The sequence below is a fragment of the Buceros rhinoceros genome, unplaced genomic scaffold (genome assembly GCF_000710305.1).
Source record: "Buceros rhinoceros silvestris isolate BGI_N320 unplaced genomic scaffold, ASM71030v1 scaffold3831, whole genome shotgun sequence".
In the NCBI taxonomy this organism is placed as follows: domain Eukaryota; kingdom Metazoa; phylum Chordata; class Aves; order Bucerotiformes; family Bucerotidae; genus Buceros; species Buceros rhinoceros.
Window position 1 is genome coordinate 102,970 of NW_010394685.1, and position 18,063 is coordinate 121,032.

Below are 18,063 nucleotides of genomic sequence, written 5' to 3' on the forward strand. Positions count from 1 at the left end.
AGGAATGTTCTAGGTTGGTTTCATGCTGAAGAAACTGTGGATGCAGGTTCCATTGTGACCACAGTGTGCAGATTCTTGCATTCTGGTTTTAGAATCACTTAGTAGTGAAGATCTTTGAATTCCTCACCTCATGTCTGCATAGTATTAGAGCAGTGCGGACGTCCCCAGGCTCAGGTGCTGTGGACCATGAGAGCATCCTTCAAGACTTCTGAAGGAACCTTGCCAACAGCACCTTGACCATAGATTCACTTCTTGTCCTACAGAGAGATCAAAAGCTTCCACAGTTTTTAGGAACTCCTGTGGAAAAAAATGACAAAAATGTGTACAGTGTTTTGAATGGGAGGTTCTCTGTTTCATGAGAACAACTAAATAATGTCCTCTGGGTTCCGTTACTGTTTTGTCTAAATAATTCAGCTCCCTTGTCATTACTGATTGTTTCCATTTTAACAAATAAACATGGGGGTTTTTCCCAATCATTTAACAGTATTCAGAATCCACCCACTGACTTAAATTCCCATCCCACACAGATGTTAGTCCCCCCCCTCCTTGCTTCTCAGTAAGAATGTGGTCAGACTTTAGTAATAAAAATGTAATTTAAAGAAGTTATGCAATAATACACGTTGTAGATGCAGATTTCCTAGGCAAAGTGCTACAAAAGGATTAATTTCCATTCACAAGGCAAACTGGCAAGACTGAGTTAGAGCAGTTCGGTTTAGGTTTTTCTAGGCAAGCAACAGTACATAGCCCCTAGAGAGAAGATTGCAAAATTTTCTCCTACCCTGCTTCTGGGTTGCCCAGCTTTATGACAAATACCTTGTCTCTGCTTTTTCTATCAGTAAAGTATACGAGTACCTTGTGCAGAGATGAAGTCCTGTGTTGGCACTTGCATTTGTATCTTCTTATACATCATCACTCTGGAGTATTGCCTGTAAATTTGCAATATTTCACCATTGATGTAGAACCTTAGATTTACTTGCTTTGATATTTTCACAGAGGAACAAGTTCTTCTCTGACTGTCCTGTCCATCCTTGCAGTTACGGCTGTGTGCACAGACCTCCTGTTCACTCCTGGTGGAGCTGTGCTTGCACAGACATAGGGTGCTGGTCCCAAAGTCAAACTGAACAAGGTGAACTTGTGGGCAGAAGTTGCCCAAGATGGTCATCAGGTCAAAAAATAAATATGCTTGAAAAGTCAGCCGGATTTCTCCACAGCCAGCTCAGGAAGTTGGAGGGCTGAGGTCAGGCTCTGACTGTGCAAGGGCCATGCTGGTGCTGTTCGGGGAAAGGCTAATGGAAGAGGTTCAGCTGTGGCCTTCGTGTGGGGTGTGAGGTTATAGAGAGTTTCATCTTGAACATCACTTGCTGTCATCCTGTAGTGATAATTGTAGTGGGTAACAGAGAAACGAGTGCACTATGTGTACTGACAATAACGTAGTTATAGGAAGAGGGGCACTTGATACGGTGAAAGGAAGAGGTGAGCCCCGTCATTTGCCCTCAGAAATAGGTCCATAACATTTTGTGACCTGTATAATGTGCTTGCCTTGCTCCCCTGCCTTTGGCTTCTGGCCATTACTAACACATTGTGTTTCAGTCTTGATGGCACAAAGAGTTCTGGTATCAGGGAAACAAATACATTTCCCCTTGTGAATCTGGGAGCTGGCTGTGTCAGGCGGAATACCAGAAGATAATAATATTAAGAAGCTACCCGCCAAATGGGGGTGTTACAGAAGGAGCGTATTGTGAGTAGGCATCTGTCCAGCAATAACACGCTGCGCCCTAGGCTGGTGATGTAAGGATGGATAGCAGGCAAGAACTGAGCTGCCCCAAGTCAAACTTCAAGAGGTGTTTACAGGGCACTATGCTGAATAAATTCTAAGAGTGATTCCACAAGAGAAAACAACTTTATAGTTATAGAGATCAGAATAGGGGAATTTTTCCGTATATTTTTCTACTTGTGTGAGCGCTAAGCTGAAATTCAGAGTCTTCTCCCTCTGAAAAGCCTTCCCTTTTACCTACCTGATTACATGGGCAGCGACCCAGGAGGAGGAAATGCCTTGTGACTTCCACCAGACGACTGGCCCCGTGGGAATAAGGCCCAGGCTTGAAACACCAGTGAGACGTCAGTGCAGTAAAATGCACAGATACCTAGGGAGTGCCAAAAAAATTGAAAAGTCAGAAAATGCTTAAGGGATTTGCATAATTCCTGACAAACAGTACTGATTTATAGGTGGAGTCTGAATTAAATTCACACTTTGCTAAGATTCCTTATACACTGTTGAAGCCCCAATGAAATGGAACAGGAAAGAGGAATGGTGCACGGAGTACCTTGAGGATTTCATGCCCTGTGATGAACGATGAATTTTCATGGGTTAATGTTCATTCTCATTCTGCTCAAGTACAGAGGAATGACTTGGGTGTTTCCTTAGAGCAGGTGAGAGTACAGTGGCTTCTCCCCATGCTCCTCTCGGGGTGAGTCAAATGATAGGCTTCCAGGCTGCGTAGGGATGCGCTGGGCAGATATCAGCTAGCCGTTTGTTTCCTTTGGTTGCCACGTTTGCAAGTATAGTGCCATCGTGACAGGTATATATGATGTGTATTTTTGCTGCACATCCATGGCCCAAAATATTTGTGTCTCTGTGATTAATGGGAGAGTCTCTTTATTAATTGCCAAAGGCTTGAGAGAAAAAGTATTCGTCCAGAGAAGAGAGCTGAAGGAGCCAACAAAATAGGGTGACTGACAGTTCTTTTCCCCAGAGTGCTTGGGATTGTTATGATGTCAGGTCTGCATATTATTTATCATGCGTACTCTCATCTGCTGCAGGCAGACAACTCCCTTAGTATTAATGGGAGTTGTGCAATTACAAAGCTGAGAACATGTGTGCAGCAGGACTGGGGCACAATGGGAGCAGCTGAGGATGCAGTGTCAGTCTAGGATTGGAATGTCTTTATTTTCCTTGGCTTGTCATGGTCTCATACTGGAGGCAGAAGGTTGATATAAATCAGTGACTCACTCCTTTATTCTTCGGTGAAAATCCCCCTGAAATCAATGGGAATAGGCCATCATTATGTGACTTGTGACATCATTATGTGACCCTGACTTGAGTAGTGTCCTCCTGTGTGCTCTTTGGGTCATGATACCTTGACTGAGACCAAGTAATGCCTTTCTCTTAAAACAATTACACAAAAATAGCTGGAGTATTTGAGGAGTGTAGTACTGTTTGTACTGCCATGCAGACAGCACAAGCTGGACTCTTGCTCTTATTAAAGATATTTATGTTGAGTTTATTTTTCCCCTACAGAGCTCAACTTCTTTTTGTTTCGTTCTGTGAAGCCATAATTCAATACTTATGGCAGCATAAATCTATATTAAGCTCCAGTATAAGCAGGCATAAATTCCATTGATTTCACTGCCCCATTTACACAGGACTGTGTTTGGTCTGAGATCTCTTTTCCCTTGGAAATCATTGCAATGCAATAAATTTGGGCTTATAAGTCAGATGGGTAATGAAAGGAGAGAATAGGGATTATAGCAAAACAACATCTGAGTTAAATGCGGATAACTTTGAAAGTAAGTAAAATCTGGGATGAAGCCAGTGATGGAATTTTATATGCCTCAATCAACTTTTATTTAAGTGTCTGAAAACCTTTCCATGCATCAATGAAATAAACCCTGCAATGTCCATGTAAAGGTAGATGGTATTAGAAAACTTATTTTGCATTCCCTATTTGATCTTCAGGCAAAAAGCATTGAAATCTATTGATACTTTTTCCTGGAAAAAAAAGCTGAAATGAATTTCAGGATTTTGTTCAAAGCAAGTGGAATGGCATTTTAGTGGATGATCTCTGAGAAAGTTGGTCCCATTATAAATACCCATGTTTGGATAGATTTGTGCTCGCAACTGTCGTCCTACAAAAGATTCCAAGCTTTTCAGTGTGCGTCAACAAGCCAAAGGGGGAACAAGTGTCCAGTAGAAGGGCAGAGTGACATGGTGCTGCTATTCCACTGAGAGATGTTAACGGGGCCTCTCAGGTGCGAAGTGTTAGCGGTTCAGTGCGAGGTGGAATGGGAGGGAGTCCACAGTCACTTTACGTAGAGCTGAAAACTTGTTTTAGATTGCCTTTAAGTTTGAGCCTGAGCATGACTTCATTGCGGTGTAGCTGTTGCATGCAAGTTTCTGTTTGTATTTGCTGGTGGTTTAAGAAAGTTCTTGGCAGAAATCTCCCCACCGATGATGTTTTTTTGTGGTGTTTTATTGTGCTCTGCAGGGTATAAGGAAGCATGGGATTGTTTATATGTTTCAAAGCATCAAATAATCAAATACAGTGCAATCTTAATGCTAGCAGTGGTTTAACAGTTTGGGGTTTAAAATCATGTAAAAGTTAAAATATAGAGTGTTTGCCTCAGCTTTTTAATGTCAACGTATACTGCAGCTGACATCTCGAAATTCCTTCTAGTCTTTCCCTTCAGACCAAGCCAAAATGAGCGTTTTTCTTCTGACCACCCTTAAGATTTTTGACAGACAATAGTTTCCTGTTTAGGGTGATGTTATCTTCCTGTGAGTTTTTGCACATGCTAAAGGCAGATATGTCCTGAGATTCTCTGCTCCTCACTCTTTTTTTAAGTTTTAAGAAGTAACTGTCCATTTGCATGTTTTCAGGCTTGTTCATGCAGTCAACAATCATTAATAGTAGATTCCAGATGCCAGATTTAGATCTATATCTAGACATCAGCATTCAGATTATGGGAATACTCATGTCTGGTGTTTTGATTCAGAGCAATACCTCCTTTAGAAAGAAACCCAGAAAAGTAAGTTTGAGTACAATTCCACTATACAGACTTCAAAAACAAAAACAAAACAACCACAAAAAAAAACCCAAACCCCAAACCCAAAAAACCCCCCCAACCACCAAAAAAACCCCTCAACAACAAAAAATCCAAACCGTAAAACCAATCAAATAAAAAAACCCCAAACCAACAGTGGGTTTGGGTAATTTCCGGACTTGAGTATTTAATTGTAGGATGGCAGACCTATGTTGTCTACTTCTCAGAGCCATGTGTAGCCTTTCTGAAAAGACAAAATATATGTGCAAGGCATAGAGAAAGGACACAGAGCCTTTTGACTAAAGCAGGGTGGGCAGGAAAACCCAAGAAGAGGTTACGAAGGAAACGATTAAGATGGTACCTGGAAGCTTTCCCCGATGGCTCCAGTCCCTTGCCCTCTTTAAAGAGCCAATTGTTTTCAGGTACAGTGGTAGGAAACTGAAGTCTGTGGTTTTGGGGCTGAGGAACTCCAAAGGTTGTTACACGGTTGATGCCTTTTCTTAATCATCGACTTGAAAGGGGTCTAAGCAGGGGTTTTGTGTGTGGAATCGTGCAGAGTTTGTGAGCTCGTTTTCCCTTTCCGTCAGCTCCTGTACAGAATGAGTGATTTGGCTTACTGCAACTGCAAAGGCATCTGGGAGGGTGGGAAAAAATTTACAAAGTGGTTCGATGTGAAGTCTAGATAATTTACATCCTGCGTGGAAGTAAAGCACAGTTAGAGAGAGGTTGGTTACAGAAAACACTGTAAAATCCATAGCTCAGATTTGTAAGAAAATTGCTGCCAGTTTGGTTTTAGTTACCAGCAGTAATTTCTAAAAACTTTGCCTTGAGTTTGTACATTCTCCAAGTTCTTATATGGGGCATTAGTATTGTTTTGAGACAAGGAAGAATGGAGTTCAGTTTGGTTTTTTCAGTCTATACATTTTGACATTGCCAGAGAATGGCCAAGAATGAAAAAAAAAGGTGAAAATGGCAAGTACCGAAATAGAATGTGCTGGCACGACTGTGTGTGTTGAAGATTGGATGTCTTGCTGCCTGTGGTGTCCAAGGATGCTGACTTTTTTCCACCGTATTAGGTTTTCTGAGCTCTTAATAAACTGCATGCCTGATGAGCTTTGTGTCCGTCAGCTGTCACACTAAAGGCGGTGGTACAGCCCATCCTCCACCTTCCACACAGTCTGTGGCAAAGCAGACCCTGGCTTCACTAACTGCCTAGGGACAGTCCTAGGAGGAGTCTGCGGTGGTGTTCATCAGCATTCTTGCAGCTATGGTGAGGGCAGTGGGAGTGCTGCATTCCGGAAGTCCCTGGGCAGCAAATTTGTCTCTGAGACCTTTTAGCAAATCACGCACTGTAGAACCCTCCGAGTCCCTCTCGGCGGACTCCGGGGTGGGCGGGCGGGAAAGCTGTATTCTTTCTCTCAGTCACGCTAAGGGGTGGTCAGATGCAAGGTGTAGTCATTTCTGTCTTTTGTCAGGGGAACACAGGTCTTCACACCAGCTCTTAGTCATCACATTGGACCCACAACCTGTTGCAAAGCTGCTTGATAAACATACATTCCAGGATGCTGAGCACTCGCAGCGGAAAGCTTTATGGATGCTGGTCCTTTTCTTCCCAGAGTCTGTGGTCTCACATGCGTTCTGAGCGCATCAGTTAGAAATAGAAGGAAAACCTGAGTTACTGTTTCCTCCTTGCATATAAAAGTTACTAGGCTTTGGAGTGAACTGCAGAATACTGCTTTGTGTGCCTGTCAGAAAAGTAGATAGTAGGGCAGCACGTGTTTGAAATACGCTGTGTGCTTCTTTGCTTTTCTTTATTATGACTTTATTTCTCTTCTACTTCAAATGTCATGTAACAAAGAAATGCAGGCTTGCTTTTATGTTTACATTGTCTTTCTTGAGAAATTCCAGTATTAGTTATCTGGATGTGACAAAGTTTGATCCATGAGCTCTTCAAACATCTCCGTGTTTTTGCAGATATCAATGAGTGTGAAATTGGAGCCCATAACTGTGATAGACATGCCATATGTACAAACACAGCAGGAAGTTTCAAATGTAGCTGCAGCCCTGGCTGGATTGGAGATGGTATCAAGTGCACAGGTGAGAGTCATATGCATGTGTATTTATTTGTCAGGTCAGACCGAAACTGGCTCCTAGCAATTCTGAAAAAAACCCCAAACCAACACCACACCTACAAACTGAGAAGACAAACCATTATCAAGCTTGTTAGGTCAATTTGACATGATCTGTTGGAGAACATATTCTCTGCCATGGTAACTGTGAAATCAGCATTATCTCATGTTTGGCTTGTAAGACAGTGAAAACAGACTGTACCGTTGAGAGAGACACTGTGTCCTGAGAGCAGCTGATGGGAGGCAGTGAGGGGTCTCTGGTGCTCCCCGTGAAAACAAGATACAGGTCTTAATTTTGAGAGTGCCCTGCAGCTTCCTCATTCACAGTTACCTTGTCAGACTTTGTTGGGCTGCAGATAAGCTGTGCCCGCTTGTCCAGTCCCATGACCCCACATATGTGTGGGTTTTAATATGGAAGATTATTTAAAGCAGAGCTTCTGTGCGCCATACGCTATGTAAAGTTTGTATTCATGATGTGGGGTTTTTAACTTTTTCTCCTTTTTTTTTCCTTTTTTTTTTCCTCTTTCTTTTTTATTATTTTAAAGATCTGGATGAGTGTTCCAATGGAACCCACACGTGCAGCCCACATGCTGACTGCAAGAATACAATGGGCTCTTACCGCTGCCTGTGTAAAGAAGGTTACACTGGGGATGGCTTCACTTGTACAGGTGAGCTTTCTCGGGAAATCACTGCATGACCTCCAGTGTTCCCTTGCAACCTAAGTTAGTCTACAATTCAATATACAAAAATAGCTTTAAATGTTTGAAATTATTCTCTAATATGTCGTCTTCTATTGTCTTCTACTTCACCTAAGTTGCCATAACTTGAAAGGAATACTGTGTATTATACATAGTCTAAAGCAGCCACTCTTTTCTCTTGGTAAAATGAAAGTTTTCACTGAGCTTTTCTTGTTAATTGAAGTGGGTGGCAAAATGGTTGTAACAGTGCTTGATCATATAGTTTGCCTAGTTAGTCCATGGGCTAAACCAGTCCATTGGCTGCCCACCTTACTACTTAAATAATAGGGCACGTGCATTAAGATTACTTCATAAAACTGCCTAAAAATGTTTGTTCTTTCCCCAAGTGGGTGTGTGCTGTCTGCTTTCGTTACTGCATCATCCTGAGAGATGGTGTCAGGCTGTAGTGCTGACAGGTAGAACATGAAAGTAGCTGCTTCTGAAACCTCTTTTTATAGACTGTAAATGTGATTATAAAACTTTGCTGGAGAGATGTTTCCCACATAGATGCTTCAGTCTTCTGCTCTGAAGAACAGAGTAGCTCCTGTAAGCTTAGTCATTACACTAAGGGTATCAGTGTTGCTGGTGATGCTACATGGGGGGTGGTGACTCTGTTTGGAATAAAGCTGTGAGATAGACAGCTGGTGGGCCAGGTTTTCATCTGGTACGAATCAGCAGCACTCTATCAACTACAGCAGGTTTTTATGGCTTCAGAGAATCTGGTTCACCAGGTTTAAGGCTGAATTTGATTCATTCCAAATTATAAATGGATCCTGGGATTCTGTTTAATTCTCTCCGTATAATTTAATTTGGAATCTCATTCAGCTTCCTTCATAACCCAGTGCTCTTTGTTAATTTCCCATGTGGTGGTTTCCAGGAGTACAAAAATGGCATCCTTCAAATGAAGTGCTTACAGAGTTTCTGCATTCAGGATAACTTTTTTTTTTCAATGTGGGTTCTTTATTGTTCATGGATTCAAGAGGTGGCTGGTACTCAAACTAGAGCACGCAAGTGTTCTATACGCTCTCTGCCGAAGTGTGCAGAATTCACCCTGGCAGGTGCTAGCTTTGGTTTGCCAGCCAGGGACTTTTGCAAGCTCACACCACCAGCCAGACTGTTGCAATAAGTTCGGGTGGTTTTGTGATGTTTAAAATTTCAGCTGGAGAGTGATGGCCACGATCTGCCTGAAAGGCAATGTAGTGTAGTAGCAAGGCTGTTTTTCTCATCACCTGTTAACGTGCAGTCCAATTTTGATCAAGTTATTCTCACTTCAGTGCCACATTTTGTCAGAGTTTTGTACGTTTGGCATGGAGACCACCTATTACCGTAAGTTTGCTCATTGCACAGTAAATCTCTTCTTTCAGTTGCTGCCTCTAGGCTTTGCAGTAGTAGAAACAATAACTATAATAAAATTCACGTGCTCATTCTGAGTCTAAATTTGACCCTGTGTACTGCCTCCAATTGTTACTAACTGTAGCTACTTCCGGAGTCTGTGCCTCTCTCTGATTTTCCTTTTGATTAGAAGCTGCATTTTCAACAGAGGGAAACTCTACCAAGCCGTTACAGGTAACAGACTCTGAGCATAACTAGGTTGCAGTTTCTTCTGCAAGTGTTCAGAGCTAATAGAGTAATTAAAACCCTTTGAACACAGCATACTTCAGCTGAAACAAATGCTGGTGAGAAAACCGTGTTTACTGTAAACCTGCATTTCCTCTTCCTTTTACAGACCTCGATGAATGCTCAGAAAACTTGAATCTCTGTGAAAATGGGCAGTGCCTCAATATCCCTGGAGGATATCGCTGTGAGTGTGATATGGGATTTTTGCCAAGTCCAGACGGGAAAGCATGTGAAGGTAATTCTCTGAAAGCTTTAGACAACACTCAACAAATTCTGCCTTAATAGTATTTTATGTTCAAACAATTTTACAGTTGGTTGCAGTTGTCGTTGTATTGAGAACTGCACGAGAATTGTTAATAGTACTTGCTTCTTTTCATTTTATACATTTATTATGGACCTCTAGGTTCACCTACCTGTTGTATATAGAAAGAACAGCTTTTTCGAGCCTATCTTACAACACATTATTTATAGGTCTGATGGGTTATCCAAACAGCGCAGTCAGCTGCCATTTCCTCTTAGTCCATGGTACTCAGTTCTTCATTTTATTCATATCAGTTAAACAGAAAAGCAATGTTACTTTGTGTATATGAAGCTGAAAAGCACTGGTCTGGTAGCTAATACAGTGAACGTGCTTTGAGGGCTTCTGTGAGGTACAGAATCCATTTGAAGCCTTGCAGAAAGGTTATATGATCACCCCCCAAAAAAACAAAAAATCCTACGAGCGTTTTGTTCAGTTTGAAAGTGGCTTGTCGGTTAACTGCTTAGAAGTTGATCATAAGAGCTTTGCATAGCAAAGATTCACAAAAATCAAGTAATAATCATGTTTCCAATATGATTAAGGTAATCTATTTGATTGTAACATTTGAAATGCTCAGTTGATGTAACGTTAATCAGTAAAGTCAGTCGAGGAGAAGCAGACATATCATATGACATGGTAATAACTCGTAGTAACTGGTGTTTGATGAAGTTCATAAGTACATCACTATAAATAGGATTTTTTCCCCTGAAAACTGTTCTGTGTAATTTTTTTAGTAATCTAGCAAGAGAAATAATCTGAGAGTGAATTTTTGTGTAAACTAAAACAATACTAGGTTTTGTAATGTTCATGAGACAATTTACTTTCAAAGCTTTTAGCTAACTTTAAATAGCTTATACAGAGCCTAGCTCCTGTTGCTAAAACAGACTTTCCTCGATGTCTCAGATGTGTACACCAAATGCAGTATTTTAAGATCCTTTGTAAACACACACTTTTTTATTGTATTAAATTGGCTGTTCTTTGTGCAGTGCATACAACATTCAGTATACTGAATCAGATGCAGTGATTTGGACAAAAGGCACAAGAGTGAGCTCTGCTTGCCAGACGTGAGATCTGTCAAATGCAGAAACCTGAAGATGAGCGTCAGGTTCACCTTTGGGCACAAGCTTTTCCTTTGCTGATGTCCAGCTTTCTGCAGATGACTGCTGATTTAGAATAAACTTCATTTTTTAAAGCATATCTCCTGCCATGTTTAATTTTTGCTACTTGTCAGATTAGCCTGCTGATAAGCTCAGATTGTTTCTGGCCTGGCTTCTACAGACACTGGTAAAGAGCCTTTTGCCCCCCAAAAAGGGGGGACCATAAGGGTTAGGTTCCTTAGGCTCCAGACATAAATCTCAGGTATTATTTTTTTTGGTCTTACATGGCACGCAGAAGCAGTTAGCTTCCAGAGCAGTGTTTTCTGAACCTTTTTGCAGTTCTCTATCTTAAAAAGATAAAGTAACCTCATACTTTTCCCTTCTTCTATCAGATATTGATGAGTGCTCACTTCCTAACATCTGTGTCTATGGTACTTGTCGTAACCTCCCTGGACTTTTCCGGTGCGAGTGTGATGTGGGCTACGAGTTGGACAGAAGTGGTGGTAACTGCACAGGTAAAGAATAATCTTGAACATTAAACTTTTTAACTTTGTTAGTCTTGTGGTTAGCTCCTTAGGAAATTCTTTTAAATAGCTATACAAATCAGACTGGACATAGGAAAATATAGACTTCCCTACTGTGTCACACAGGATTCTGCTGCTTGCCTTTTCTACATTCTTTCCCCTTCTTTGTCAACCGCTAATAGCCCATTGGCTTAAGAGAAGAGGGGGAAAACGAGAGCAGAGAGAACCCCTCTGTCTGTACACATCTTGCAGACAGACATGTGTTGTGCCTTGTAGTTTCCATTCACAGTACAGTAAGCTATGACCTTGTGGTGTATTTTTCCCTTAACGTTTTTTTTAGTACTTTATGTGAATTTTAGTTCATAGACTGTTTTTACAGTCACTTCACTTTCAACATTTCCCCCCACACCTTGAAACGATGAATTAGTCTCAGACTACTGTTCTTCTACAGTGTGTGTTTTTTAGAGCTTTCTGGAGATCAGTATCTGATAACTAATGACTTTGTGGTGGTCAGCATATGATACCTGATGTATCAGTGGTTTGCACTGTTCTCTATTATTTGCTTACCACGTGCTGGTTTTTCTTGCAGATGTTAATGAATGTGCAGATCCCACGACCTGCATTAGTGGCACATGTATCAATACTGCTGGTAGTTACACCTGTGAGTGCCCTCCTGATTTCGAGCTGAATCCCACCCGAGTTGGATGCGTTGGTAAGGGACTACTCCTTATGTTATTTACACGTGAAGGTGCATAGAGGGGGCGCAGGGCTAAGCCCCAGGTTAGAAAAGCTAAGCCCCAGGTTATGGAAAAGGGCTGGAAGAGGCTCTCCAACTCACACCCCACTGTCCCTGGCTTAGAAGTTGTAATAACGCAGCAGGAGTGTGTCCAGAGTGAGGTGGCATGCCAGCAGTGCCCAGCTGCCAGAACCAACCCTGTGGGGCTTGTTACAGCTGTCCACAATTTACAGCAGGCATGAGACAATTTTAAATTTCAACAAGCATAAACCAACATCCAGCTGGCCCCAAGGTGGCAGGAGAACGAAGTTGCGGCATAAAGCCGCTCGTGCTCTTGGAGCATTGAGCGCAGCTTGGCTAGGTGCAGCTTGTTGACCCATGGAAATGCTCTTGTTTTAGGCTCCAACTGCTTAGTAATCCTCTGATATTTTTTGGCTTTTGTTTGTTTAAGAAGGCGTAGGGATTCTCCTGAAATTCAAATGTATCTGAAATTCCTAACATTTAATAGATGCTTTCGTACTTGTTAACCTCAAGAAGAGGCAAAAGCAGTGGGTTTCTGGAACTGGAATGATGTACAAATGCAGGTGAAAATGTGAATCAAAATGAGAAAAGGCCTGGCTGAACTGCCCTTTGCCATGCTGAATAAGTTGCCTACTTTGTTAGAAGTCCAAGGAATGGGGCTGTGGGAAGTGGCCAAAGCTGGGCCCTCCTGGACAACTCAAGTTTCTTTGGCTGAACTACAAGAAATGAGAGCCATCTGAAGGTATCCCTCATCCTGAGATGATGTCTCATGTTTTCCTCTCTCATAAAATGTGTTTGTCATTATGTGCGTTCCGAATAGATACACGATCTGGCAACTGTTACCTGGACATTAAAACTCGTGGAGATAATGGTGGCACCTTCTGCAGCAATGAGATTGGAGTGGGTGTTTCCAAGGCCTCCTGTTGCTGCTCCCTGGGCAAAGCCTGGGGAGTTCCCTGTGAACATTGCCCGCTTGTGAACACAAGTAAGTCACCTTTCCTGGATTAAACACAATAACACAATGTGTTTGTTTGGATTTCTTTTCTAATTTAGCCAGGTAACTTGAATCATTTATTGTGTACGGCCAGGGGACAAGCTTCCACTGGTCTTAACGAAAAAATTTACTAGTCATCCAGAAAGACTATTTAGTCAGAATATTATTCTCAATTCTGAGCAAGTTTGGTTTTACACAAAAAAACCTACGTTATGAAATGGAATAGCAGTTGATGTTACAGAGTAAAACCTGATGTTTTTATCTGGTTACTTAGTTACTTTGCACTTAATTGATGATTTAAATTGCAAAGTAATTGTGCTGAAAATGTTTCTGCTATTTGAGGTTCATAAATCTATTTTGTTTTCAGCTGAATATAAGGTTCTTTGCCCTGGAGGAGAAGGATTCCGACCAAACCCTATTACAGTTATATTAGAAGGTAATGTTTACATTTTCCTATAGTTACATGTCTAAAACTGTGAAACTCTTCAGTGAATGTTGCTTTTCATGGAAAAGAATGAATGAAATGTTTGCTGTTTTGTTTGAATAGATATTGATGAATGTCAAGAACTGCCTGGACTTTGCCAAGGAGGAAAATGTATTAATACATTTGGTAGCTTCCAGTGTCAGTGTCCATCGGGATACTATTTGAATGAAGAGACTAGAGTGTGTGATGGTATGTAGCCTTCACTTAACTAGTCTTCTGCTTTTATTCTTAGAAAATAATGACAGCTCAAAACACGGAAGAATTAATCTGTCCTTAAAAAGGAACATAATCAGACCAAGCAGTGTAAAGCTTATGGGTGGGAAAACTGGAATTGAGTGAGAGAAAATTTCTTCTTTACCATGTTGAATATATGCAAATTTTAATTTAAAATTTTCAGGTCAAAACCAGAAAACCCAAGAGTTTTTCTTTAAGTGAAACAGCTATGAAAAGTAACTGTTTGGTAATGGGTAATCAATAAGCAGGCAGATAAAGAGCATACTTCACCCATGAGTTTGCTCGGCTGCTTACAGTGTATCCACGCTTTTTTCCTACGGCTTTTTTCCTCACCTGCTGATCCAAATATCCCATTGGTTGAACTGCAACAATCATCTTTCCCCAGCACAGTCAGTAAATGTTCGTCACTTTATACGCAACTGTCAGGTTGCATTGGCTATAAAACTTTAGAAAACCCATCACGTCCTTAAATTTCCATTGCCCAGGCCATCTCCAGGCTTTCAGACTGTTAATAACGTTAATATAGCGGCTATGATGTGCCAAACACTGCAGAAATACAACAGATTCAGGTCTTAAATAAAGGCTGAACCAAAGCGCTTCATCCATGTTGTCTTTATGTAGCTCGACAAATACTTTAAAACGGTCAGGCTACTGAAATACTTTAGAACTTTTAGGTACTGAGGTGTTATGGGGGTGACATTGTGTTTGGCTTTGTTTGGGTTTTCTTAAACAAAGGTTCAAGTCTCTTGATGAAGTAAACATGACTCCTTGGGCTGGGAAAATTGCTCACTTTGCCAAGTCAAATGGACCTGAACCATCCCATCAGTGTGTTTTAGCATCTTTAGTTGTGGAGACGGGCACTCCACATGGAACAGTGTTGGTTCGTGTCTAGATCTGGGAATCCAGAATGGATGAGATCCTCAAATACCATTTTTGTGCAGCAGGTGCAAAAACCAATTTGCTGTCTCTGAGCTGCCTAGACATATGAGAGTTCCCATCTTTTCATCACAGTAGGCTTTCCGTGGCCACCTCTGCCACCACTTCCTTCTCTGTGTGAGCATCGCTTCATCAGAGAGTCATAGAATGCTTTGGGAAGAAATTTTTTACAGTGAGGGTGGTGAAACATTGGAGCAGGTTGCCCAGAGATGTGGTAGATGCCCCATCCGTGAAAACATTCAAGATCGGATTGGATGGGGCTCTAAGCAACCTGATCTACCTAAAGATGTCCCTGCTCACTGCAAGGGGGTTGGACTAGATGATTGTGACATGCTCAGAGTCCCTTCAGCTCTCCTCCACCAGTACCTTCCTACTTCAGGTTTCATTCTTGAGACATTTTCATTCTTGAAAGCACAATGAGAAAGCTTCTGTGGCCACTCACTGCCTTTTTGTTCTCTTCCAGACGTGAATGAGTGTGATACCCCTGGCATTTGTGGACCTGGCACATGTTACAACACTGTTGGGAACTACACCTGCATCTGTCCTCCTGATTACATGCAAGTCAATGGAGGAAACAACTGCATGGGTATGGGTTTGGGTTTTAAAGCTTTATCTCAGCGCTTTGGGCCAGGGCTTTGCTGGGCGCAAATCGGAACTATTTCTCTGAATTTAGTTATACAAGAATTAACTAAAGATCAAGCTTCACATTTAATATAGAACTTTCAGTAACCTCATCAGAATTTCTCCTTTAATTGGCTGTTTTCTATGTTCATCCTGTCCAAGTTTCACTTCAACTTTAAAAGCTTCCGTGTGTGAAACTCTTAAGATTGCTCTGATTTCACAGAATGGAGCCACGAGCTGTGTACAGTTCATAAACTAGCTCATGTTTTTCAGAGTGGGGCTGAAGGATTCAATGCTGAATCCTTTGGTGAGTCTGATCCGTGTTACAGGCATGTTGGTTCCTTTTGAACATTGGAATTGCCAGCACTTTTTCATACTTTTAGAGTCATCATCTAGGGACAAGCTGTTCTGTAACATTCTACAGTGCTGCAGCACCTACTTGACAGGAGTCTAAAAACTACGTGCTTGAAGGAGTTATCTCCTAAACCTTTCAGGGAGATCATCTCCCCTAAGAGTTGCTAATGCATTGGCCTGGGTTTTTCTTCATTTTCACAGATATGAGAAGAAGTCTGTGTTACAGAAATTACTATCCCGACAATCAAACCTGTGATGGTGAGCTGCTCTTTAATATGACCAAAAAAATGTGCTGCTGTTCCTACAACATTGGACGTGCATGGAATAAGCCTTGTGAACAGTGTCCTATCCCGAGCACTGGTACGTTTTTGCATTGCGAAACTACAGGAAAGCCTTGGTGACATCATCATTACTATTATTAATAATTAATAATATTAATAATTACTATTATTAGTGGGTGTAACATTGTTAGAGATCCTATGTTTTTGTCTGCTTTGTGTATCTAAAATGAAGGGATTAAGTACTTGTTCGGCCTGGAGGTGATCAGCTGTAGTCACAACGACGGCATATGTGGAGTGGTCTGTGTTTGTGTTGCTGGGCCATGCCCTCTTTGTGCCTCCCTGTCTGGGAGACTTCATGCAAATGCTTGTTGATGCAGTGTTGAGGCACTGACCAAAGTTCTGTTGGCGTTGCTTCAACAAATACGGTGTCTGCTCTTGGCTGTGCCTTGACTGCTGATTGCCACAAAGGGCCTTCGTGGTAGCCATGGGTTTGCAAAGGTACCTTGGTCTTCTCTGAGAACGATGTGTCAAGCACAGATGTAAGATGTAGTTGTTTCTGGGCTAATTGCAAGGGTGCACAGGACTCCTCCACACTGGGAAAAACTCTGCAGAGTTGAGCTCAGGACATCCCACTCCGGTTGGAGGTGGTTTGGTTCAAGAACAAGCTTCCTAGACACGTAACTTCCAACTTACAGTTCAAGTTTTCTGGACTTGTATGCAAAAACTGTAATGCAAAGACATAAGCATATGCAAAGCAAAGCAAAATCAGCATGTGATCCCAAACCCTGTGCATCTTTTTATTTGCTCATTTCAGTGGCCTTTGAATGAGAATGAAAGTGCATAATAGCCACATCGTATGGTGAGCCTCAGGGAAGGGTCTGCATACCTCTCTGTGCCCTGCAGGTGCTGAAAGAGTGAATGAATTTTCTTGGGCAAGGGATATAATGAATTTTTGACTGTTGTTTAATTCCAAATACTATAATCACTGCTTGGTTTTCACGTTGCAGATGAATTCTCCACACTCTGTGGAAGTCAAAGACCTGGCTTCTTCATTGACATTTATACAGGATTACCAGTTGGTGAGTTGTAATTTCTGGTTTGAACTAAAATCCATGATACCTCTGCCCAGGGAAGAGGGGAGGTTTGTTTTCCCAGTTATGTTTTTCATGGGAGGAATAATGACTAGACAGTGACATGGAGTTCAACCCTCCATTTAAGCCTGAGCCTGCGAACTCTCTGGCTAGCTCCACCTAGCTGGCAGCAGTGATAATTGCTGCTTGTAATCAGGGCAACATAAAGCTCCAAAGAAACTAATCAGGCCTAAACTGTAATCAGAGCGGGGCACAGATACCAAGAATAAGAGGTCTGGGAGTAAGGCCAACCAGCGTTTGGTCTGAGAGGAATTAGGAGTTATCCTTCAAACTAAAGACGAGATGTAATCGGACACTTCACATCGGTCCCCCTGTGTATTGGTTTGACACAAAGATCCTTTTTTCTGCTCAGCTGGAATATTTCTCACATATGTTATTGTGTGTAACCTTTGAATCATGAGTAACAAATTGCAAAACAAAAAGAGGGAGAGAATGAGGAATTCTAAGACAAGGAGTTGAGTAAATCCCTAATGGGGCTCCCTTTTGTTTTTATTCACACAAAAATCCAAATAAAAAGCAGATAATATCCCCTGTAACAAACAGAGGCAGCATACAGACAGAAATCAGGTGCTTTAGCATTAAGCTGTTAGTGTGACGCAGTGTTCAACTAGTAGATGGAAATATTTCTAGTAAAGAAGGAAATGTAACTTTTAAAGTAGTTACAGAATTGTACAGTATTTATTATTCACCGGGTCATTTCTCAGAAGCAAAGTTCCCCCTTCTAGCTATTAGGAGTAGACCAAATTGTTGCCAAGTCTACTCAAGCTAACCGGGCTGAGCATCAGCGTGGAGACCTTGGATCACGCTAACACGTGTAGGTAAAACCTGCATCTGTAGCAGTCGACGTGTGTGCCAGAAGAGCTGCAGTCTGCTCTGCCTGCCCTGCCGTGTCACAGAGCAATGCACGTTCAGCAGCCCGCTGAAACAGAAGGGCGTCCCAGAGGCCACCAGTACATCCCGGTGCGTGCAGCACTGTGGTGAGAGACTCGTGCACGCAGCTTCACGCTGTGTGGGTCACAGGCTCTCCC

At 41.9% G+C, this 18,063-nt stretch overlaps 1 protein-coding gene across 1 annotated transcript in view; it reads left to right on the plus strand.

Moving 5' to 3' along the window:
- Positions 1-18,063, plus strand: part of FBN1 (fibrillin 1) — a 132,826-nt gene that overhangs the window by 88,544 nt on the left and 26,219 nt on the right. Inside the window, exons 31-41 of the mRNA XM_010145292.1 lie at positions 6,796-6,918; positions 7,496-7,618; positions 9,414-9,539; positions 11,092-11,214; positions 11,813-11,935; positions 12,801-12,965; positions 13,342-13,410; positions 13,522-13,647; positions 15,092-15,214; positions 15,805-15,963; positions 16,892-16,963. Coding sequence (XP_010143594.1) covers positions 6,796-6,918; positions 7,496-7,618; positions 9,414-9,539; positions 11,092-11,214; positions 11,813-11,935; positions 12,801-12,965; positions 13,342-13,410; positions 13,522-13,647; positions 15,092-15,214; positions 15,805-15,963; positions 16,892-16,963 — 1,332 coding nt within the window. The remainder of the gene's footprint in view (positions 1-6,795; positions 6,919-7,495; positions 7,619-9,413; positions 9,540-11,091; positions 11,215-11,812; positions 11,936-12,800; positions 12,966-13,341; positions 13,411-13,521; positions 13,648-15,091; positions 15,215-15,804; positions 15,964-16,891; positions 16,964-18,063) is intronic.